Here is a 26,390-nt window from a genome sequence, read left to right as displayed (position 1 = left end):
GACTGTTTTTTGGCAATTTACCTGGTTACCCAAGAGCTCTGATGGAAATGTACAAGATATGTGTTATTTTCATGTCTGATAACACATATCCATTCTGCAGCCCACAGATCAAGGAGTAATTCTACTTTCAAGTCTTACTATTTAAGAAATACATTTCATAAGGCCATAGCTGCCATAGACAATGTTACCTCTGGTAGATCTGGGCAAAGTAAACTGAAAATCTGGAAAGGATTAACCATTCTAGATGCCATTAAAAATATTTGTAATTCATGGAAAGAAGACAAAATATCAACATTAACAGAACTTTGGAAGAACTTGATTCCAACTCTTATGGATGACTTTGAGAGGTTCAAGACTTCAGTTGAAGAAGTTACTGTAGATGTGGAAATAGCAAGAGAACTAGAATTAGAAGTAGAGTCTGAAGATGTGAATTACTGCAATCTCATGACAAAACTTTAATGGATGATGAGCTACTTCTTATAGATGAGTAAAGAAAGTGGTTTCTTGAGATGGAACCTACTCCTGGAGAAGATGCTATGAAGGCTGTTGAAATGACAAGGGATTTAGAATATTAAATAAACTTAGTTGATAAAGCAGTGTCATGGTTTGAGAGGACTGACTGCAAATTTGAAAGAAGTTCCACCATGGATAAAAATTAATGCTATCAAATCTCATTGCATGCAACAGAGAAATTGTCAAAGGAAGAGTCAATTGATGAAGCAAACTTCCCTGTTGTCTTGTTTTAAGAAAGTGCCACAGCCACTCCAACCTTCAGCAACCACCAGCCAATTAGTCAGCAGCCATCAACATTGAGACAAGACCCTCACAAGCAAAAAAAAAAGACTCACTGAAGGCTCATATGATGGTTAACATTTTTTAGCAACAGAGTATTAGCAATAGAGTATTAAGGTATGTACATTGTTTTTTAGACATAATGCTATTGCATAGTTTATGAGTATAGTGTAAACATAACTTTTATATACACTTAGAAGCCAAAAAATTCATGTGGCTTGCTTTGTGTGTGTGACTGAAGTATCTGCTGTATTGTGGTGGTCTGGAACCAAGCCCTCAATATGTCTAAGGTACGCCTATATGTAAACTGGACTATATAAAATTTAAAAAATTTTGTGCTGCAAATAAAACCATCAAGAAAATAAAGCACTCACAGAATGGGAGAAAATATTTACAAATCATATTTCTGATAAGGGACTTGTATCCAGAATATATAAAGAACTTTTACAACTCAATAATAAAAGACAACCTAGTGAAAAATGGTAAAGGATTTGAGTAGATATTTCTCCAAGGAAGATAAGGCCAATAAGCGTATGAAAAGATGCAAAACTAATACATTCAAAAGTCATTTGAATTTTAATACCTTCTCTATCATCTTTACCTGGATAGTAAACTAGCCTTGTACAAACACTACACAAACTACTGCCTCTCAAGGCAGCCTGTTATTTTCTAAGCACCAGAAAATTCCTCTTTCTTTTGGGTTGAAAGTTGTCTTTCCATAATCTTTGATCCCAGAACTGCTTTATGGTTCAGATTAAGTCTAATCCTTTTTTTACACCACAAATGTCTGATACTGCTGTCATTTGGACTTACACCAATTTCCTCAAATGTGGTACCTAAATCTGGATACATGCTAGGTGTGGCCTAATGAACCTCCCTGGTTCAGAAAAGCTATAACAATCAAATTTTGGCAGGCAAATCATGCTGCTGATTCATATTAAGTTTACCAACAAGGACATTCCCTTTGTCATAAATACTCCCACTAGGCTATTTATCCTTCATTAATTCCTCAACTGATTTTTTTTAACCCAAATGTAGGATTATATAGTTATACTAAATTTCTTATTTAAACCACTCTGTTAAATCTTTGTTGCTACAGACTTACAAATTATTTTCATGTTTTGCATAAAGGTCCATCAAGTTTATGTCATTTCTAAATTTGATCAACATGCTGTCAATGTCCTTACTTGTTGCTCACTTCCATTCTTCCTATTCCCCATAATCTCTCAAAGTTTAGCTTTCTCACCTACAAATTCTCACAGCATCCTCAGATATAACTGGTTCAGGTTATAAAAGAGAGTCACATTGAGCAGTTAGATGTTTCCTTAATTAATTTCATATATGTTCAACTTTAATTCTCCTTTACTAGGTACTAGGGGCTTTTTTTTTATGTTACTACAGCATAAAGATTGTTCTCCTTGACAGAAAATGTGAAAATGTGGAAACCAAATAAGAGCTGTTAAAACTGAGTAGGCATTTATCTTCTTTATTCTTGTTTCTGAATATAATTGTAAGGTTTTAAAGTTATCTTTAGCATATTCCCCACATCTGTGATTTCTGGATTTTACCTCTTCTGACACACTTAAATGTTTGTGTCACTTTTTAATTTCCAGAATATACAAACTGCTCATACAACTTAAAAACAAAAAAACCCAAACAACTCAATCCAAAAAATGGACAGAAGACCTAAACAAGCAATTTTCCAGTAAAGACATACAAACGGCCAATAGGCACATGAAAAAAATGCTCAATATCGCTAATTATCACAGAAGTGCAAATCAAAACTACAATGAAGTATCACCTCACACCAGTCAGAATGGCCATCATTCAAAAGTCCATGAACAACAAATGCTGGAGAGGGTGTGGAGAAAAGGGAGCCCTCCTACACTGTTGGTGGGAATGTAGTTTGGTGCAGCCATTATGAAAAACAGTATGGAGATTCCTCAAAAAACTAAAAATAGACTTACCATATGATCCAGCAATCCCACTTCTGGGCATATATCTGGGGGGAATTCTAATTTAAAAAGATATATGCATCCCAATGTTCACTATTTATAATAGCCAAGACATGGAAACAACCTAAATGTTCATCGACAAATGACTGGATAAAGAAGGTGTGGTATATTTATACAATGGAATACTACTCAGCTATAAAAAGAATAAAATAATGCCATTTGCAGCAACATGGATGGACCTAGAGATCATCATTCTAAATGAAATAAGCCAGAAAGAAAATGAAAAAGACCATATAATATCACTCATATGTGGAACCTAAAAAAAGAAAAAAAGAGGATACTATGAACTAACTCATCTACAAAACAGAAACAGACTCACAGACATAGTAAATAATCTTATGGTTACTAGGGGAAAGGGAGTGAGAAGGGATAAACTTGGGGGTTTGAGATTTGCAAATGTTAGCCACTATATACAAAAATAGATTCTAAAAAATTTCTTCTGTATAGCACAGGTAACTATACTTAATATCCTGTAATAACCTTTAATGAAAAAGAATATGAAAACAAATATATGTAAGTATATATATGACTGGGACATTGTGCTGTACACCAGAAATTGACACATTATAAGTGACTATATTTCAATTTTTAAAAAATTGAAAAAAAAAGTTTGTGTTACTTATATTCATTTTCTATAAATATCCTTTTAAAACCTGAGCTAAGATTGCTCCAAATGGAGTCAAAGTAGTTTTATTTACTTTTGCTTTTTACAATTGCTATAATCTGTAATTGTATAATTGTACAATTATTTTTGTGTTCTTCTCAACTTTCCTAGTCTCAGGTCGTAAGGTCATGACTATATATATTTTTGTTTACTTTTTAAAAGTCTTCTTCCTACCATGTAGAGTATGTATGGATGTGGTCACTTCTAGAATTCTCTGCCCCAGCTATAACAAATTTTTGTATAATGATATGGTCATTTTGTCTCCAAAGGTTTCATTCCTATCCACCAAGCAATTCTTCCTTACTGGCTATAAATAGATCCAGAGTAGCAGTATCTTTCATTGCATCCTATACCTCTCCTCTATATTATTTTTACTAAACAAATAACATTTTGGTGATAAAAATGCAAAACACAGTAAGTAGAAAAAATTATATATATCTGAAATCTCTCCAGCCAGAGAAAATCATTGCTAATAATTTGGTGCATATCCTTCAAGATTTTTTCTCATACAAATAAATATTTTCCCCCTACATTCTGAGAGAGAAAATGTCAGCAAGATAACAATTTGTCAGATGAACTTGGTTGGCTGTGAAGCCTGCTGAGAAATCTGCACTTTTGTTTAAATGTTTTCCTATCCAAAAAATATCTACCCTTACTCCAACTGCTTATAAATCTTTGATTCATGCTCAAACCAACTATTTTTGCCATCAATTCAGCATTTTAACAAAATCAGAACTCCCTTCAGAAACTCACTAATCTTCCTAATTGTAAGAGTCAGTTATCAGAAGTAATATTTAGATATATCCATTTTAAATAGCCAAATATAATGATATCAAATACAAAAATTAATTCTCAATGAATAAACAAAAAAGCTATAAATATTCAGAGGAAAATACAAGAAAATTAGTGGAGAAGGTCAGTTACAACCTTTAAAACATGACACAAATCCCAGAAACCATAGAGAAAAAATATAGCTGATTTGATTAAGTACAAAAATTTAAACTTCTATATGGAAAAAGATTCCATAATAAAGTTTCAAAGATAACTCAGAAACTGGAAGAAGCCATTTGCAACATATAACACTCAAGAGGCTAATAATTATAATACAAAAAGATTTCCTACAAATCAATAATAAAAATAAACACAAAAATACACAAAGGATATAAACAAGCATTAGTAGACAACATAAATCACCAATAAGCATATGAAAAGCTGCTAATCCAATACATTCAAAGTAAAAAGAGATTTTTTTAGCTCATCAGACTGGCAAAATCAAGGTTGAAAATACCTAATGTTAACACCTTTCATATACTATTAAAGGCAGTACAAACTGATATACATTTTCAGAAGGATAATTTGAAGAATTTCTAAAAATTTTTTAATATGCATACCTTATATTTCAACAATCTCAATTTCTGGAATTCATTCTACAACAATATATGAAGATGTTCACAAAGATCTATGTGCAAGAATGGTCACTGCAGCATGCTTTGTAATATAAAAAAGCAACACAAATCTTCATTAACAATGGAAAAGTTAGATTATGATCCACCTATAATAAAGTACTAGAGAGCAGACAAAAGAATGGGGTAAATCTCTACATGTTGTTATGAAAACATATCCATGATACACTAACTAAAAAGCTTAAAAGGTGCCAGAATAACCTCAGTTTTGTTTAGGGGGAAAAAACGTGTATAGATAGATATTGATATAGAAAGTAAATGAATGCATAGAAAAATCTGAAAGTCATTTGGCACTATATGCTATCAAATCAATGCTTTTTATACCCTACACTATAAAAATATTATGTGTCAATTATATTTCCGTAAAGCTGGAGGAAAAAATGAACAAAAACACAAGTTCATGCCCAGGACCAATTTTAAGGCATATTATTAAACTCCACTGAGCACCATAAAAATAATTTTAATAATTTGACAGTGTATCATCTCATCTTCACATGGAAACAAAAAAGGAAAATCTGAAACGCTATACATCAAACTGAAGGAAGACTTTTACATTTTAACACTTCAACAACAATTTATTATAACCAGCATGAATTACTGTGGTAAATATGCTCATACACGGTTTTAAAACTTATACCTACTGGCAAAAAAAAAAATGAAAAGAACTAAATTTGTCCAATAAAAGGGTCATAAACTGAATTACAGAATACTCATATAAGAGAACAATACTTTTCCAATTGCAGGCTGCAACCCATTACTGAGATGCAAAATCAGTTTGGACGAATGTGACAACCGTATTTCAAAAACAAAATACAAAAAATCACAATTCATCACAGTTAGTAACTACTGCTTTATAATTCTTCCAGAAGACAGCATTTGAAATAAGTGTCTAAGGCTATCTCTTCAAATTGTAAAGATGGAGAAAACAAACTAATAATTAATCCTACCACCGAATGATACACATATCTAATGATAAACATCACTCCTTCAAACTCAGAAAAACTATTCCCTACCTCCTAGATTTTATATGTTGATTTATAATCTGTGTCATGGTCTTGTGTTGTCCTGTATATCCATCCAGCAACTTGATGTGCTTGTATATCTCCATACATGTCCTTGGAAGGGTCTGTTTTAGTACCTTTAGTACCTTTATCCTCTGAAAGATGAGGTTACACAGTGGATACTGATACAGAGAAACATACTTATCCTTTCATAAATCTTTAGGAAGTAAATGGGATTTAAGCATAGTTGAAATGAGAATACTTTAGGCAGTCTTCAGTTCTCAAATCTCCACACAGGTTGGCATTAGGTAGCATGGAGAGAGAAATGATCAGAATAAAAAAAAACAAAGGAGACAGAGAGATTTTACAATTTAAAAGCCATCGTTCTAAAAGCCAAATAAAACAAATTAGAGAGAGGGCAGGAAAAAGAGCATAAGGTTCTTCTGTTTCCTGACTATTGGGCATTTTAACATTATTGGCATTTCTATGACTTGTAGTTTTAAAAATTCCTGTATTTTCCCAGAGATGCAGTGGATGCAGAGTCTACAGTGCCCAATATTGACTGAATAAATGAACGAATGGATGATTTGGAGTTATTTCCCCAGGCTTTCTTACAGGTTTCCCCTCTCTCAAGAAGAGAAATAAGGGTTTACCAGACAAGTCCCAAATAGGCTATATTTTCTCATCTCTATGCCTTTGCACAAGGTAGTCTCTCTGCTGGAAAGCTCTTCAGTTTCCTCCTCCTCTTGGCTAATTCCTATTTAGTCTTCTAAACTCAATTTATGCATCCTCTTCCAGAATCTAATGGCCTACACTGGCACATCCATCTTAGCATTCCCATAAAAATCTACTGCATCACTGTGTCTTAACTCTTATCAGTACACAGAGGTAGCAAGAAAACAAGCTTTGTAGTCAGACAAATATGAGTTCAAATTCTGATTCTACTACTTACTGTGTGATAATGGATGAGTTACCTAATATTGCTAAACATTAGTTTTCTAATTTAAAAATAGAAACCAACAATGTAATGTTCTTAGTATATCATCTCATAGATAACAGAGTTAATAGTCATTTTTATTATACTCACATTGTACTGTACTTGCTGGTAAACTTGTCTGATTTTTCCTCTAAACTGAAAACTTCTTGAGGAAAGGAACATGTATTTTATTTCTGTATAAGTAGCATTTAGCATCAGTGCTTGGCATATGGTAGATACTTAATGTTTTTTGATGACTAAATAAACACTGCTCTCATTACAGTGAAATTAATTTGCCACTTGAAATCCTTCTGTAGTAAGGTGGGAAACAAGTAAACAAGAAAATGAACTCCATTAACATCAGTTTCAAAAAAGGATACTGTCTTTAATTCTAATCATACTGTTTTTAGGATTTACTGTTAATTATACATACTATGAAATACCAAATGATTCAGTATCTTGCTTGAACATAGCTGATCATATATGGTTCATGAACTGAATACCTATAATAATTTTTTCATGGCATATATTAGCCACAAAATTACCAAGCCACGTATAAGGCTAGATAGTCTGCCATTTAGAAAAGTAAACAGCTTTCTAAAATCAAGGAAACTCTTAACATAGCAAAGCTTAATTAAAATCTCTTTCATATAGTTTTTGGGGAAATGAGAAAAAATTCAGTTTCATGGTTTAGTAATTTTGACCTATGTAGGAAAATAAAAATTACTATTCACTTAATGCGATATTTAATGAATTTTTCCATCGTAATGTTTAATTAGTTGGTTTGAGTATTTGTATGGCCTCATTCTGAGAGAATGTTTCTATTTTATATTTTTCAATATATTTTTACAGACCTACACTAGAAGCTGATATCACTCACCCTATTTCTTCCTCCTCTCCTTGATAGTCAAGGATAGTTTAACTTTAATATTCTGTATATGTTGAACATAAACTAGGTATTTTATACATAAAATGAAATTCTGACTCCAAAGGACAAGCTTTACTTTGAGACATTTTGCAGAGTATTATGCAAAGGAATAATGATTTTACAATGATAATGATTCCAAAAGTGTTACAGCATATGGACCTCAATGATGGGAATACACTTCTAGAATAAAGTGATCAGTGCCTTATGTTAATTTATAATCCACTGCTTATTAATGATCAGTATATATTTTACTGGCTTCTAAAATATCACATACTGAATATGTGACTAATATAGACTACAAACTAATTGAGCAAAAATATTTCTCTTTTCTTTATACTTAGTTTAAAAGAATTTTGGTGGAGTTTGAGATTTGCAAATGTTACCTGCTATATATAAAAATAGATTTTAAAAAGTATCTTTTGGGGAATATATTCAATATCTTATAATAACCTTTAATGAAAAAGAATATGAAAACAAATATATGTATGTATATTTGTGACTGGGACATTGTGCTGTACACCAGAAACTGACACATTGTAACTGACTTTACTTCAATTAAAAAAAATTTTTTTTTTGGATTTCCTTCCAAAAGGGACACTATGTTGAGTAGATGACTATTATATTAGGCATTAAAACTATAAAAAATAGGCGGCTTTGGCTACTTCAACAATTAATATTGAAATTGAAAAATCAAAATATTTTGCAGGATTAGTCAAATGCAAAATGGAAAAAAAAAATCTCCAGGCACCTTAGTGAGTGAATAATGATGTTTGTTTGCCATTATTGTGAACTATACACCAAGTTGTCAACTTTTTTCAGTCTATTATTTAAAGCATTTCTGGATTACTAACTGTGTTTTTAATAAGCAGCATGAATTGTTAATCTTTTCATTAGAGGCAAGAGCTTAGAAAACTATTTGGTGCAAAAACTTTATCATGTTCTCTATTTATAGGAGTTTATGAAGATAAAATAAAAATCCTACATATATGTATAATTGAATCACTGTGCTATCCACCAGAAATTAACACAACATTGTAAACCAACTATATTTCAATTAAAAAAGAAAAATCCAACCATCCTCTCTCCCTCAAAAGGTAGATTAGTTATAGTTAGCCAGGAAAGTGGATGTTCCATGAGGAAGAAACAGCATCTACAAAATCAGAGAGACAAGAGATAACATGTTATCTTTAGAGAATTGGAATTAATTCAATTATGTCAGTAAACCTAGTGAGCCTAGATTAGAAGGAAAAGAGACTAATGGCAGGTAAATTAGTTGGGAGGCTACTAAAGTAATCAAGGTAAGAAATGGTAAGAGCCTGAACTCAGAAATGACAGTGCTCAAAATTCAAACGATTGAATTGCACCCTCACTGAAATTTTCCCCTATAGAAATGTTTGTAAAATAGCATAAAAATCATAAAATGAACATCATAGCTATAACCTCTTGAGTCAGTCTACCTGACTGATGTCCTAGTGACACTGCTGATGGTGGAAATGAGTTCTTTAAACTTTCTGTGTTGTGGCCATCGTATCTACAAAGTGGGCCAATAATAGAACCTAATATCAAATACTTTTTGTGAGGATCAAATGAAGTATTAAATATAAAAAAGCGCCTGAGCAAGCTCTCAATAAATGTAGTAGCAGTAACAGAAACAGAAGCAGCTTATTATTACTAGTTCAACAGTTATTATTTCAGTTGCAGAGGTGTAAACCTCTGCAGGTTTACACTCTTAACAAAGTCTTGTAGAAAGATATTATTAAAAAATATCCTGGTAAAGCACAATTAAATGCAAAGTTTTACTTATCTGTTTTAAAAGACCAAAAAATTATTTTTAGATGCACAATTAACTCTCCATATGACCTTGAAAAGCTGAAAATATTTTTGTTCCTCCGATCATGTAAGTATATTGTGAATAATAAGACAAGTCTCTAAGATATATATTAGATTATCTATAAACTGCCTTAAACCAAGACTATATGAACTAATATATATTCAGTGTTGCCAGAAATCAAATTCCAAAACGTCACAGGTCATTCCTATTGCAAAATCAGTGACAGCCTGATTTAATGACTGTCACCTTTCATATTTATGTGATAACTTGTTAGGTTCAGTAAGAACATGTTCACAACATGATTCTTGCCCTCTAGAGTTTTAGCATCAGAAACAATTTTATACATCACATACCTTAAACACAATTTTATAAATACTATATATATTTACTTTAAAAGCATAACATTTTATTTTTGTTGCTTGTTTTCATATGCAAATATGAAAATTGGCTGTAGCACAATATACTCCTCAAAAACAGGCTTATTAAAAAGCAGTTTTTCTGCAAAAACTGCAAACATGTGGAGGCTAAACAATATGCTACTAGACAACCAATGGATCACTGAAGAAATCAAAGAGGAAGTAAAAAAATACTTTGAGACAAATGAAAACAAAAACATAACGATCCAAAACCTCTAGGATGCAGCAAAAGCAGTTCTCAAAGGGAAGTTTATAGTGATACAAGCTTACCTCAGGAAACAAGAAAATCTCAAGTAAACAACCTAACCTTACACCTAAAGCAGCTGGAGAAAGAAGAATAAGCAAACCCCAAACTTAGCAGAAGAAAAAAAATCATAAAGATTAGAGCAGAAATACATGAAAGAGAGATTAAAAAAACAGAAAAGATCAGTGAAACTAAAAGTTGGTTCTTTGAAAAGATAATAAAATTGATAAACCTTTAGTCAGACTCATCAAGACAAAAAGGGAGAGGACCCAAAGTAATAAAACCAGAAATGAAAAAGAAGCTACAACTGACACCACAGAAATATAAGGGATCATAGGAGGCTACTATGAGCAACTATACGCCAACAAAAAGGACAACATAGAAGAAACAGACAATTTCTTAGAAAGGTACAATTTGACAAGACTAAACCAGGAAGAAATAGACAATATGAACAGACCAATTACCAGTACTGAAATTAAATCGGGAATTAAAAACCTCCCAACAAACAAAAAGTCCAGGACCAGATGGCTTCACAGGTGTATTCTACCAAACATTTAGAGAAGAGTTAACACCTATCCTTCTGAAACTATTCCAAAAATTTCAGAGCAAGGAACACTTCCAAACTCATTCTATGAGGCCATCATCACCCTGATACCAAAACCAAAGATATCAAGAAAAAAGAAAATTACAGGCCAATATCACTTATGAATATAGATGCAAAAATCCTCAACAAAATAGTAGCAAACCAACTCCAACAATGCATTAAAAGGATCATACACCGTGATCAAGTGGGATTTATCCCAAGGATGCAGGGATTTTTCAATATCCATAAATCTATCAATGTGATACACCACATAAACAAACTGAAGAATAAAAACCATATGATCTTCTCAATAGATGCAGAAAAAGCTTTTGATAAAATTCAACATCCATTTATGATTAAAAACTCTCCAGAAAGTGGGCACAGACAGAACATACCTCAACATAATAAAGGCCATTTATGACAAACCCACAGCTAACATCATACTTAATGGGGAAAAGCTGAAAGCACTTCCTCTAAGATCAGGAACAAAACAAGGATGCCCGCTCTCGCCACTTATTCAGCATAGTTTGGGAAGTCCTAGTCATGGCAATCAGAGAAGAAAAAGAAATAAAAGAAATCCAAATTGTAAATGAAGAAGTAAAACTGTCACTGTTTGCAGATGACATGATACTATACATAGAAAACCTTAAAGAAATGACCAGAAAACTACTGGAAATCATCAATGAATTTGGTAAAGTTGCAGGATACAAAAATACAGAAATCAGCTGCATTTCTATACACTAACAATGAAATAGCAGAGAGCAAAATTAAGGAAATGATACCATTTACCATCGCAATAAAAAGGATAAACATCTAGGAATAAACCTACCCAAGGAGGCAAAAGACCTGTACTTGGAAAACTATAAGACTCTGATGAAGGAAATGGAATATGACATAAACAAATGGAAAGATATACCGTGTTCTTGGACTGGAAGAATCAATATTGTTAAAATGGCCATGCTGCCCAAGGCAATATACAGATTCAATGCAGTCCCTATCAAATTACCAATGACATTCTTCACAGAGCTGGAACAAAAAAATGTTAAAATTTGTATGGAAATACAAAAAACCCCAAATAGCCAAAACAATCTTAAAAAAGAAGAATGGAGCTGGGGGAATCATACTCACTGACTTCAGATTATAACTACAAAGCTTCAGTAATCGAAATAGTATGGTACTGGCATAAAAACAGACACACAGATCAATGGAACAGGATAGAAAGTCCAGAAATAAACCCACACACTCATGGTCAATTAATCTACAACAAAGGAGGCAAGAATATACAATGGAGAAAAGACAGTCTCTTCAGTAAATGGTGCTGGGAAAACTGGACAGCTATCTGTAAAAGACTGAATTAGAACATTCTGTAACACAGTATACAAAAATAAACTCAAAATCGATTAAAGACTTAAATATAAGGCCAGATACTATAAAACTCCTAGAGGAAAACATAGGTAGAACACTATTGGACATAAACCACAGCAATATATTTTTTGAACTAGCTCCTGGAGTAATGGAAATAAAAAAGCAAAAGTAAACAAATGGGATCTAATTAAACTTAAAAGATTTTGCACAGCTAAGGATACCATCAACAAAATGAAAAGACAACCTACAGAATGGGAGAAAATATTTGCAAATGATGTGGCCAACAAGGGACTAATTTTCAAAATACACAAATACCTCACACATCTTAATATCAAAAAACAAGCAACTTACTCCAAAAATGGGCAGAAGACCTAAACAAGCAATTTTCCAATGAAGACAGATAAATGGCCAATAGGCACATGAGAAAATGCTCAGCATCACTAATTGTCAGAGAAATGCAGATCAAAACTGCAATGAGGTATCACCTCATACCAGTCAGAATGGCCATCATTAAAAAGTCTACAAATGATAGATGCTGGAGAGGGTGTGGAAAAAAGGGAAACTTCCTACACTATTGATGGGAGTATAGATTGGTGTAGCCACTCCGGAGAACAGTATGGAGGTTCCTTAAAAAATTAAAAATAGACTTACCATAGGATCCAGCAATCCCACTCCTGGGCATATGCCCAGAGGAAAATGTAATTCAAAAAGGCATATGCACCCCAATGTTCATAGCAGCACTATTTACAATAGCCAAGACATGGAAACAACCCAAATGTCCATCAAAAATGACTGGATAAAGAAGATTTATACAACGGAATACTACTTGGTCATAAAAAAGAATAAAATAATGCCATGTGCAACAACATGGATGGACCTGGAGATCATCATTCTAAGTGAAGTAGGCCAGAAAGAGAAATAAAAATGCCATATGATATCACTTATGTGTGGAATCTTAAAAAAAAAAAAGACACAAATGAACTACTTATTATTTATAACTTAGATGATTGCTTTCTTGAATATGTGTAAGCATATTTGACTGTCCTTTATGATTGGATTACCACATTCTGTTGATTCTTATTTTGTGGCTGGCTTTATTCTTTTGATAACTATGTAAGTTTAAAAAGCTAAAGCTCTAAACTGTTCTTAGAAACAATGACCAGTATATATGTAAACTAAAAAAAAGTGCAGTATATTGTATATATGTATTTATGCAATAGATTGTATATGTGCGCTCAAATTTTAACAATTCTACCTAATAAAACTGAAAAATAAAAAAAGTAAAGCAGCTTTTATTTTCGTTTTTGTATTTTAGATTGACAAAGTAGAAAAATGTGAATAAGAAATCACTATATAAAAATCAAAGATCAGAGGTGGTGCCTTATGGTAGAAGTAGGTCAAGTGTTTCAAACCCATAAAAGACAAAAACTGTAATGTTTCTGTAGAAATACTATAATTCATTATGGAATCAAGTCATCTGGGAGAAAATTATCTTTGATATTTCTAACCCAGTAGATTAGTCTTTTGGTTCTTTTTCTTTGATAACTTAAACTAAGATAGGAAGTAATGGACTGGTTTTCCTCAAAGCTATACACCATAAGGGAAAATCTAAAGTGAAAATGCACACAAGGAATTAATACACTCAACCTTTTAACTAGCTCATTACTCTCTATACAGTATTATTATTATTCAAAATCATCATTGTTCACAATATTCTCAAAGAGTTCACATGAGAAACTCTTTTAAGTGCGTGAAAATATTCATTTACAAAGTTGTGTAGTATTAATCAGTAATAAAAACTGCAAACTTTTTTCTGCAACTGTTAACACAGACCAATAACATAAAAAAGGGAGCCAAGCTCCTCTGCCATTCAAAGCAGAGCAGAGGAAGAAAGTAATAAGAAAAACAAGGTAATGAGGACAGACCTACAAAACTCTGGAAAGGAAACAACCTAGACTGAGTAGCAAAAAAGCTGAAGATCTGTTCATTTATTCAACAAACATTTAATGAGTGCCTATTATGTGCCAGGACCTGTACTAGGTGCTGGATACACAGAGGTAAATAAAACATTCTGTATCTGTTGCCCTCAGTCTGGGACAGAGACATCAAATAACTAATACCTGAATATATATAGGTATAAACTGTGATAAGTGGATATAAATAAAAAGCAAAGGATACTATAAAAACCAAAAACCAAGCCTTAATTTAGACCATAGGTAAGGAAATATCTCTATGAGGAAGAGATATTTAAGATAAGACCTAATAGTTGAGTTGGACAGTTAGAGAGAAGAGGAAAAGTTGCTTGGGCAAAGAAAACAAAAGTACAGAAGCCCTCAGGCAGGAGAGAGCATGGCAGGTTCTGGGAACTAAATCAAGACCACTATAAATTTAAGTATAGTAACTGAAAAAGAGCAGAGGCTGAGCAAGGTGAGACCAGATGATTGCTGTATGGAAAACTGATTGAAGGGAGGGAAACCTGGAACAAGAAATAGCAGGTAAGAGTACTGCTATAGACAGCTAAGAGCTGATGGAAGCTTGGACAACACTGGTGGGAGTGGAGAAAAAAAGAAATGAGTGTGTATTTTTCTTTCATTTAGCTTAATTAAAAGACCTTTAAACAAAGTAATTTAAATGCTCTTCCATTTGCTTCTCTACTATAGTACAAATTACTAAAATGGTCACTCAAAGATGCCCCACTCTAATCATTAAAGTCTGTGAATACTAATGAGATAACGAGCCCGTGATGGTGTGATGTTACATGGCAACTTGATCTTAAGACAGGGAGACTATCTTGGTGGACCCAATCCAATCACATAAGCCCTTATAAGCATAGAGTTTCCTCTGGCAGACAGCAGGAGAAGCCAGAGAGAAAACATAAGAAAGTATGAGAAAGACTTGATGTGCCATTGCTGGTTTGAAGATGGAGAGGGCCATATATCAGAAGGAATGTGGGTGGCTTCTGGGAGTGATAATCAGCTCACCACCACTACCTCCCACAGTCTGCAAGGAAACTGAATCCTAGACTCTGTTAACAACCTGAATGGGCTGGAAGGTAAAGTCTTCCCCTGAGCCTCCAGATAGTCCAGCCTGGCTGACACTTGGACTTCAGCCTTGACTTGAGACCTTAAGCAGAGAACTCAGCTGAACATTCCCAGACTTCTGACCTAAAGAACTGTAGGATAATAAATGGATGTTATTTTAAGCCACTAAGTTTCAGTAGCATGTTACACAGCTATATAAAAGTAATAGAAAACTACCACCCCATAAACTATGTGAGGAGAAATTAATAATTCAGTAATCTAAATCATATTATTCTCTAGTTATAGAAAGAAATCTAGGAAAAACAAATTTAGCTTGCTATTTCTCCAAAGGCTAGATAAAGATGAATTTTGTGATTGGAGTGAGCACCCATAAATATGACTTTGAAATTAAATGTCAGATATATGTTATAGAATTAAAACTTTTGTTATTAAGTCTAAACCTGTGCCATTCAATATGGTAGCCACTAGCCCCAGGTGGCTACTAAATATCTTAAATTTGATATTCCAATTGAGATGTGCTTTAAGTATAAAATATACACATGACTTTAAAAATTTGGTATAAATTTAAAATTTGGCTTGTCTCAATAATATTTTAATACTGATCAAGTTTAAATGGGAACATAAATACAAAACAAACAGACTCATAGACATAGAATACAACTTGTGGTTGCCCAGGGGGTGGGGAGTGGGAAGGGACAGACTGGGAGTTCAAAATTGGTAGATACTGACGGGCATATGCAGAATAGATAAACAAGATTATACTGTATAGCACAGGGAAATATATACAAGAACTTGTGGTAGCTCACAAAGAAAAAAAATGTGACAATGAATATATGTATGTTCATGTATAACTGAAAAACTGTGCTCTACACTGGCATTTGACACAACATTGTAAAATGAGTATAACAATAAAAAAAAGTTAAAATAAAAAAATAAATAAATAAAAACTTTATCAACATACACAAAAAAATACAGGCCAAAAGGATACATTCCCCAAACTCCAGAATTACCTCTGGGAGAGAAGAAAAGGGAATGAGTTCAGAGAAGAGAGTGACAACAAAATCTCCGTATGAAATGTTTTATTTCCTTAAAATAATCTTAAACAATATGTTAATTTGTTGAAACTGGATGTTGGTTATATGGATATTGTTTTATTATTCTGTTATTTTCTAAATGTTTAAATCATTTCATAACACCAACAATATTTTTCTCATACATATCTGCTTAGGGAATAAACTAGTAAAATCTTGTTAGTGGACATTTTAAAATGTACCAAAAGCCTTAAATATGTGAATATCTTTAATATAGTCCCAACACTGTATACTACATAGAAATGTACTCTAAGAAAACCAAAGGTTTGCTCAAAGGATGACCATTACAATATTCTTAGAGCAATCAAAAATTGGTTACACCTAAAATGTCCAATAGAATTGTGATTAAATTACTGTGGATTTATTTAAAAATTATATAAAATGAGAGGCGGGGTGAGATGTGTGAAGGGAGAGATGAAACAAGACTGGTCTCAAATTGATCATTGCTGAGGCTGAGTGATAAGCATGCTTTTTTTAATATACTTTAAATTTTCTACAATAAAAAGTTTTAAAATGTGAAAATACCAAAATTTACTTTAAAAAAAATTGGGGGGGGGTAGATAATTAGGTTTATTAATTAACTTATTTATTTTAATGGAGGTACTGGGGATAGAACCCTGGACCTTGTGCATGCTAAGCACGCACTCTGCCACTGAGCTATACCCTCCCCCACCCTAAGTTGTTTTTTTTTTAAGTAGTTAAAATAGTAAGAACAATGTCTTATTTTTAACCTCTTGGCTCATTCATTAAATCAGCAAATATCTATCATGTGTTGCCTATGTGCCTGTCATTATTGACCTAGGGATGTGATGGCAAACATGTAACTAATAATCTAATGCAAATACCTCCAAACTCTTGCTCAAGTACCCTATCAAAAAAATTTGAAGCATCATAAATACCCCCAACCCCAACGTATGTATAACTCTTCTCATATATATGTGTGTATATATATGTATACACATATAAATTCCATGCATACACACTCACATGTGTATACAAACATACCACTCTCACCAGCAATATATCAGTATTTCTTTGAGTAAGCTCTATTCTACATAATTTACTTAATAATTCCATTTTTGCTGATTTCTCATCAAATATAATTATATCACCCTAAAAAATCTAACATAACTAAGGATGGGAGAAGTATAGGCTCTTAAGTTTTGTTGCTTCTTACACTTGTGTTACAAATATTATGTTCAACCCATGATTTCTTTGCAGGAATTTTGAAAGCCAATTGTCTATTTTGTGAGGGTTAATGTTGATAAAACCAAGAAATATAATTAATAAATCCATTTAATCAAAGTAGGTAAACTGCAATACTTCATAAACTTCTGAAAATTGGAGGGAGGGTGCCATCGTCAACTATTCTAAGCTATGAAACTTGCACTTCATCAGGATACTTCATTTGCCATGCTTAAAATGAAATCAGTTGTTATACAGAACAAGCTGCCAATCTCAATCAATGTATCAAATATTAATAGCACTTAACTTCATAATTTGTATACAAGAAAATAGATTTTAATATTTTATTCCTTCACCCCAATGGGTACACCTCATTTTGAAAACCACAAGTCTAGTAAAAGATATATAAATAGTCGTGGACAAAAAAATAATAAATTAAACAAGTGCTACAAGAGGAATAAGCACTGGGTATTCTGTAAGAGGACATGGAAGAGACACATAACTTATGTGTAGGGTTGGTGAAGAAAGGAAGTGATGTTAAATGAAGACCTAAAGAATGGGTAAAAGATTGGATTGGGTGAGGTGAGGGTGGGAGAGCATGGCAGATCAAGCAGAAGGAACAGTATGTTATGTCCAAAGGTGCAGAGGTAAGAACAAACATACCACATTCAAACTAAGATATTAATAGTCTAAAATAGCTGAAGTGCAGTTTCTAGAGATATAGAAATGGGATGGAGTAGGTGGACAGTGATTCCGGGATGTGCCTGATAAGGTTATAAAGCTTTGTCTGGGTTTTATCTGGAGGGCAATGGAGAGGTATGTGATGAAGATGTATAGAATTTGTCCTTGGTCAAAGAGAGGTCTGGCCTTTGTTCTCAGCCCCTGGGAGGTAACCTCTAAACTCCTGGAATTTCTGGAGTAATAGAAATGTCTTTGTTATTCATGGTGGGCCCCTTGGACCACATGGTATCAGCCTGAAGGGAGACCTGGAAACTAAGTTCAACTATGGGGGCAATCAATCAATAAGTCACAATAAAAGCCCTGGACACTGAAGCTCAGGTGAACTTCTTGGGCTGGCAATACTCCATGTGTACTGCTACACATCGATGATCCTGAGAGAGTAACACATTCCTGAGGACAATGAAAGTTTCACATTTGAAACCTAGATTGTGCCTCATGCATCCCTTCCTTTGGCTGGTTCTAATTTGTATCGTTTCCTTATACTGAATTATAATCCATTAGTATAACAGCTTTCAGTGAGTTCTGTGAGTCTTTCTAGTGAATTACCAAATCCAGATGTGGTTTTGAAAAACCCTAAACTTACAGTTGGTGTCAGAAGTGAGGATGGTCTTGTGTGGACTCTTCCCTCTAACTTGGTAGTTGGACCCTAACTCCTTGCAGACTTCTGCCTCAGGTACAGTTGCCTGTCTGGAAGACTGTGCCTTTATAACCTCACAATTTGGCTAACTCTGGGTAAAGAGTAAAACCGTTTAAGCATTGGGTGACAATAAGGCAATCTATATAATCTGGATTCTACAGGAATCATTTTGGCTACACTGCGGAGAATATATTGGAGAAGAGTAGGACTGGCAAGAGATAACAATGATAGTGGGAATGGTGAGGGGCATATTTATCAGATAAGGCAAAACTGACTGAATGGGAGGGTGAGAGGAGGAGAAATCAGGGATGAAACCCCCAGAAAGAGAATAAGATTTTAGCTTTGTCTTCTAGGAGGGAGATAGAGAGAGCTGGAGAATTAAATTCAGTTTTGGACAGGTAAATTTGAGAAGCCATTTCGACATGTAGATAGAGCCGTTCCATTAGCAGTCAAAGCAGGAATAGAGACAGAGCTGGGAGCCGCTAGCATAACTATAATAACCAAGGTCACGGGAGAGATTGATGTTGTCTACAGACAAATAAGTCAACCAGGCTTGAAAAGGCCAAGGACCACACACCAATATTAAAGGGGTAGGCAGAGTATTAAAAAGCTCACAGAGAAGTGGGAGCCTGAGAGGTAGGAGAAAAACCTGAAGAGTATGGCTTACACTGCATGGTTGGTGTTTATTTTCTTCTTTGTTATTTCTTACTACTTTTTAAGAAGAAAAAAGGTGTTTTAAATGAGTGGTATAATTTGTATCCATGTATTTTTCCATATATACATAAATGAGACAAAATTTAATGGTTTTTTTAACCAACTCAAAGTCATTAATGATTCAGATAATTCAATACAACTGAACTATTACTATCTATAAACAATGATTTTCTTTTCTAAGTCATTTTTAAAGTGTCCACCCTCATTACTATTGTAAACCATCTGGAAGTATTTAACTTTGCCAGGCTGCTGAGATATATGTCTCCCCCTTAAGGAGTCCACCCAGACTAAATGAATGATTGAGGAAAAAACTGCTCTAAAAATGTAATGACATATAGCCCTAATAAACATTTTAAGATATTTGTTTCTTCTGGGTTAAAACAAATAGATTTATCCCTAGTATAACACAGAGAAATAAAACACAGTATTGACCCATGTAACCTATCCAAGGTTATTCACATGTGCTATAAGATCAGTTGTAGATTTTATTTGCAAATCATTTCAAAGCTATAAAATATCTCACCTCCACATTTTCAGAGAGATTCATTAAAGTCAGAAATCCTAATTTTATGTCATTTAAAAATATTTTAATCTCTTGGGGGGCATTTTAGTTTAGATAAAGGAGTAAAGCAGATCATTTTCATACTAGCAGCTAAATTTTCCAAATCATGGAATTTTTTATTGACAAGTAATAGACTAATTCAGTGAAACAGTTCTAAAATATTGCATGAATTTATTATTGATTCTTAAGATTTAATAAATTGAAATAAAATTGTTTACATGATTCTTTTAAAAAGTATTTATATCCCACAACAGTGATCTTTCTCATCCAAGGGGATTTTTGCCATTTTCAAATTATTATTTTTCTTTCAAAATGTTACCTTTTTTTATCCTGTAAATAAATATCTAAGTACATATTTCCTATTGTGAAGCCTAAAGGGAAAAAACTCTATCCCAAATACTGCTCTGAAAAACTTTAAAGTTGCTAATTATAACTATATTTTGTCCATTTAAACCTTGATCCTTTACTTAGATATCTAAGTAACTGCTTATCTCATGCTAATCCAAAGCGTTGAATTTACCAAAATGATGATATATATATATGTGTGTGTGTGTGTGTATATATATATATATATATATCTGCTGTTCTTATTCTAAAAACTCTGAGAGAAGTAAAATACTAAGAAAAATGTTCACTATATTTTTGAAAAGTAAAATTTCAACCAGTGTATACATAAAAGTATTGAGAAGATAAGTACCTTTATTCTTTTCTTCAGAGAAACTCAGTATGTTTAGCAGCTTCATACTGTATATTCCTAAAATATTGACAGAAAATACACACTAGAGACTTACGAAACTTGTATTAAATGCAGTGTAATTTTCTTCTTACATTAGTCCCAACTGTGAAATTGGTGACTGTTTCAAGTAACTTCATTTAAGAATTTTACCACCATTTGACAAGCATGATAGAGTTTTTAAAGAATATTAAGAATTCCCAAAATAAATAGAGTGGGTACTTGAGAAAAAATTTTTACCTTCTCCAAATCAGCAATTCCAACATATTCCTAATCAAATACAAAGTATTTCCTAGGAAATTTGAGAACTCAACATTTCGAATATGTCAGGAAGAGTTTTGAGGTTTAGAGATTACATTGAGAAATGCTGGAATCATTTGTACATTAACTAGTCATTTATAAGTCTGGATCCTCAGTTTTCTCATCTGTAAAACAAAGTGGACAGAAAAATGATCTGTCTCTACAGTGTCTTCCAGTATGGCTAAGTGATATGATTTTCTTTTATAAATAATAAAATTAAAAATAAAAGCATTAAAAGTATATGTTTTTAAACACTGAGGGTTTTATTGATCTGTTAAAGACCTTGAAAATACTTTACATAAACAAGCCAGCCATTTTATATCTGAATAAAAATAGGTTAATAGCTTCTGCACAAAATACTGTATACATGATGAAATCTCTGATTTAAGGTGAAATAATATTTTCCAACTTTAATTTTGCTAGTTTTACTTCAAATCTAAACTTCTGTTCTCAATTAGATGGCCATTTTATAATCTGAACACTTTTTCTAGTATAAACATGTATTGAAATTAATCTTGCTTCTTTTCCACGTGGAAAAAAACACACATCTACTTACCATCTTCTTTACACAGATTTCATTTTTTAAAAAACCTTTTTGAATGGCACATGTTCATGGTTGCTCTAAACTAATGACTCTCTTTTTTAACGAACCTTCTCTAATGTTTAAATGCGTGTTTTTCTAATTCTGCAACTGCATTTGTAAAGGTAAGAATAGTCAAAATACAATTAGTCTGATGCTGAGACAAATTCTTCCACTTAAGTAAACATTTCTATTTTATTTTAAGCAGGAAGTTTTAAGTGTCTTTATATAGTATTAAAAATGATATTTCATAAACCCTTTTCTATGATAGTTTACAAACACTAGGGATACTCTAAAATGTTAATACTGTTTATCTCTGGGTGGTGGTATTACACGCCATTTTATTTTTTACATTTCCCAAAAAGTATTACTACTTTGATAACCAGATAGTATTTCAAAATTAAATTTTGAATAGCTTATAAAGTGTGGGACATCAACAGAGCCCTCTTCTACAGTAGATATGTTAAATGCCTCTTCCTTATCGACAAGCTTCTGTTTTAATAGGAAGAATGATTTGATCAGGTGTCTGTTAGGGGGAATGAAGACAAAACATTTACTTTCCAGGCCCTTCTCTTAATTTAGGTTTTTGAGAAAATTCAAGAAGTGGTTTGAACTTAACTGCAGTGAATCTTGCAGTAGTAAACTTTTTTGGAGAGGCGGCGGGGTGGGGGTGGACAGAGTAACATCTTTCATTACAATTATCAGCAGAATGGCAAAAGACTCCCAAGGTTTACCAGTGTATTCAGAAACCTGTTAGTATTCTCTTTTGTCATTATTTCAGAACAATTCCATTTAGAAAGAAACACAATTGTAAACCGTTTCTATTTCAAGCCCATAAAAGCCAGAACTGGGATGAAAGGCAAAGCCTTGACCTTTCTATTTTAGACTTTCATCTGTGTAGCTAAGCCATCTGCTTTCTCTCCCCTACCCCATCTACTTAATGGACTGAAAATATTGCACCTAATTGCAATTTTATCAAACCAGCCAGACTTTTACACTTTAACGAATTATGACTCTTTCACCTGAAGACTCTCGTATAAAATTGTGCTTACTCTTCCCTCCTCATTCCTTCCATCTCCCACAACTGTGAGTTAGCTTCTGCGTATTAAGCCATCTACACTTTCAACATTGAGAACCTGAAGGAAAATCTACCCCAGTCTCTGCTCCTGTGGATCTGGGTATTATTATCGTTGCGGTTACGCAGGAGGCACCTCGCAGCTCAGCCTAGAAAGGAATCGCGCCTCTTCGCCGCCAAACAACAAGGGACTCAAGCAGGGTAAAGACAGACCCGTGTGGGAGGAAACCTCCAGCAAAAGAAGGGAGCTGGGAAGAAAAGGGAGCTCTCAAGACTGGAAGGACCTTCCGAGGCCCGAAGGGGACAGGGTGTGTGAAGTGGAGCTAGAACTGGGCGGCCGAGGGGAAGCAGGGGCCCGGGCCTCCCAGGGGGGCACGGGGGGCGGCTCCGGGACCGGGCAGGAGGCGCGGGGGCCGCGGCGGGCGTGGGCAGCTCGCACCCGACCGCCCGAGTCCGAGCAGCGGGGACGCTTTCAACCGCGCCAGGAGCGGGTGTGGAGGGTGAAGAGCGGAGAAGAGAGCAGTGTGCGGGGCCGAGGGAACCGCGCCGAGGCCGGCGCGGCGGGGACAGCGGACCCACCCCCAGCCGAGCCCCGCTACTTAACTATTTGTAGAGCTGCTGTAGGCACAGGTCCAGGCTCTCGCCCTCCACCTCCTCGCGGGTGATGCGCTCCGACAGCGGTCGCGGGAGCGGGGGTAGAGGCGGCAGCTGGGGCTGCGGCGGCGGCGGCGGCACGGCCGAATGCCCCCGGGCTGCCGCTGCCTCCTCCTCCTCGCCCTCCGCCGCCACCGTCTCTTCCTCCACCGCCTCCTCCTCGGGCTCGGGGTCTCGCTCCTGCTCCCCCTCCTCCGTCGCGGCTACCGTTGCCGCCTCTTCCCCGGCTTCCTCGACCGAAGCCTCGGCCGCCTCAGCCGCTACCAGTTCGGGCTCGGGCTCCGACTCGGGTTCGGGTTCCAGCTCCGGCTCGCCGCCGCCGCACGGTCCGCGAAACTCGCCCAGGAATAGCTCCAGAAAGCGCCGGTAAGTTTTCTCCTCCGGGATACAGCCCGCCATCGCTGCTCATGCCCCGGAGCCGACCGGGAAGTGGGTGGGGGTAAGCCCACGAAGGGGAGGGGGCTGCTCTTGAGCCTCAGGCTCCGGCAAGGGCGGTTAACGGCCGCACCGGCACGGGCGATCAGCACTAGGTTGCCTGGAGAGGGCTCCCGCAGGCGTGCGCGCCGCCGAGCTCGGACGTGCGCGGCCCGGGGGCGGGGGCGGAGCGCGCCCCCCGCTCTGGTCTGGAGGGAAAGTTGGTAGCGGGAGCGTGCGCAGGGTCCAGTAGCGGCCCACCCTCCAGCCCTACCGAGAACTCAGCCCACACTGCCTGGAGACTGTCGCCATGGCAACCGGCTCTAATTAAGAATTTCAGGGTCCCTCCCGTCGAGTCCGCGGAGTCGAAAGGGCACTCGACTCGCCCGCTTTCCAACTCTGAATGTCTTCATTGTACGGATATCCTAGGCTCAAGTGCATAAGAATGAACTAAGACATCTCCACGTCGAACTATTGGTTCCCACTTGGACTGGATTTACTTCAGTTTTCCATATCCTGCTTTGCCTTAGGGTCCTTATCTGTTGAAAGATATCACAGTGTGAAAACCTTTTGCTGTTGATGACACTTATTTAATAAGTAGTTTGGGGGAGAGGGCATCCAATACCTACCAAGTGGAAGATTTCTTTGCCTACATTCTTTCATTTGATTCTACGAAAGTGGTGTTTTCATTTTTCAAAAAAAGTAAACGAGATTAAGTACTTTTCTTGCTTCAAGGTGTCAAAGCTACTAGCCATGGGATTGGAATTAGAAAACTCAGGTTGTCAGCTTCCAAAGCTCTTCTAGATTTTTTCCTTTTCTCTGCTTCAAAAGATTCAGCAGTGTAATATATCTATAAAGCCTTATTTTTAAAGGGCTTTATAATTTAAAGTTGTTTTCACCCCTTTAGTCCTTACAATAGCATCTCAAGGTAGAAGACATTACCATTACGATTCCATCGTACAGATGAGAAAACAGCCTAAAGGATGTTGTGATTTTGCTCAAGGTCACACATAAGTGAAGCAACAAAGACTAAATCCAGGTCTTTTCACCGCAGAGCCATCAGTTTTCCAGCACACCAAGACACCTTTCTTTACTGTCTGTATAATACATATTATACTTTATTACACAATATGTATTTTTTGGTACATTTTGTTTACTCTTCTTCCTCATCCCCCTGTGCCTCTTTTCTTTCATTCGTGGACTGAAACTGAAACGATTTTATTCTAATTTTCTTACCAAACTACACACAAACCTATTATTTTCAAGCCTTACTGAGGGGAGTGGGAGAGGGAGAAGCTGTTTTATTATACAGCTGTATAGATGATAACATCATTACTGCATACTGCTATGTTCATGGCAACATATAATTCAGCAAAAACACAGTGATTCTTTCTCTACTTTGAAAAACATGTTCACAAATTATCCCCCCCCCCATCCTCTCCATTTATTGTTTCTGGGTTTCAGTTGGATTTAGGGTCTGAAATGCCATTTCTAGTCAGTTAATGGCAGAAGAAGGAGTCTCCCTGCCAACTGATTTCATATAACACTGTATTCCAAATCCCTGACCTGATACTGTTATTTTAAGATTAAGTGGGTTGATCTCACAAATGTACTCTATGGCATCATGTAAAATAGACATCCATTCTCTCTCCTAGCTTAAGGTTAAATAATACATGATAGAAAATGCATAGTGAGTAATGCATGAGTCCTTCATAACTATTTATTTTTGTCTCAAAGGTAAATGGAAAGATCCAATAAATAAGTCTGTTTCAGACAAGCTAAAAGTATTTATATGTGTTGTATTTAAAACATCATCAGTGTGGAATGACTTCTTTATGAAATGCCAAAAAAGTCTTTAAACTCCTCATTTGTCTTTGTTTTCAATCCACCTGTTCATTTCCACTTCAGAATGTCTAGAAAAGATTGACAAAACTTACAAGGCTACAAACCTAAATGTCCACAATTTTACATTCCAACAACTATTTAATATCTCAGAATTTTACATGATGACATTTAGTTCAAGAGTACATAGCTGTCAACTGTAACAATTCATATCAAGCTACACCTTCCTACTTTGTGATGTAGTTGCCTCCCTCATCTAGATGACATTTATTTGTGACACTAATTTATGACTCAACCCACATATCAAAGATAAGTGTTATATATTGGGGAAACATTACTACTAAGAGTAAAAGAAAAAGCACACACCTCCATATTACAATAAATGAGAGGTGTATTTGCTTATATTAATAAAGATATTCCTTCACAAAAGACTAATATGGATCCTAATGCATCCATTTGACAGAGTAGCTTTGCCAGAAGGTTGCTGACAGCAGTGCGGGGATCTCAGAGCAGCTGTGTAGGATGATTTTGCCATTGTCAAGA

At 35.2% G+C, this 26,390-nt stretch overlaps 1 protein-coding gene across 1 annotated transcript in view; it reads right to left on the bottom strand.

Annotated features, from left to right (window-relative positions):
- Positions 1 to 24,131, bottom strand: part of PPM1E (protein phosphatase, Mg2+/Mn2+ dependent 1E) — a 127,973-nt gene extending 103,842 nt beyond the window's left edge. The window contains exon 1 of the mRNA XM_031468041.2: positions 23,542 to 24,131. Coding sequence (XP_031323901.1) covers positions 23,542 to 23,990 — 449 coding nt within the window. The 5' untranslated portion in view covers positions 23,991 to 24,131. The remainder of the gene's footprint in view (positions 1 to 23,541) is intronic.
- Positions 24,132 to 26,390: the final 2,259 nt, after the last annotated feature.

This window comes from Camelus dromedarius, chromosome 16, assembly GCF_036321535.1.
Source record: "Camelus dromedarius isolate mCamDro1 chromosome 16, mCamDro1.pat, whole genome shotgun sequence".
Lineage (NCBI taxonomy): Eukaryota > Metazoa > Chordata > Mammalia > Artiodactyla > Camelidae > Camelus > Camelus dromedarius.
Note: the sequence above shows the minus strand (reverse complement) of the source record. Positions and strands in the feature narration are given on the sequence as shown.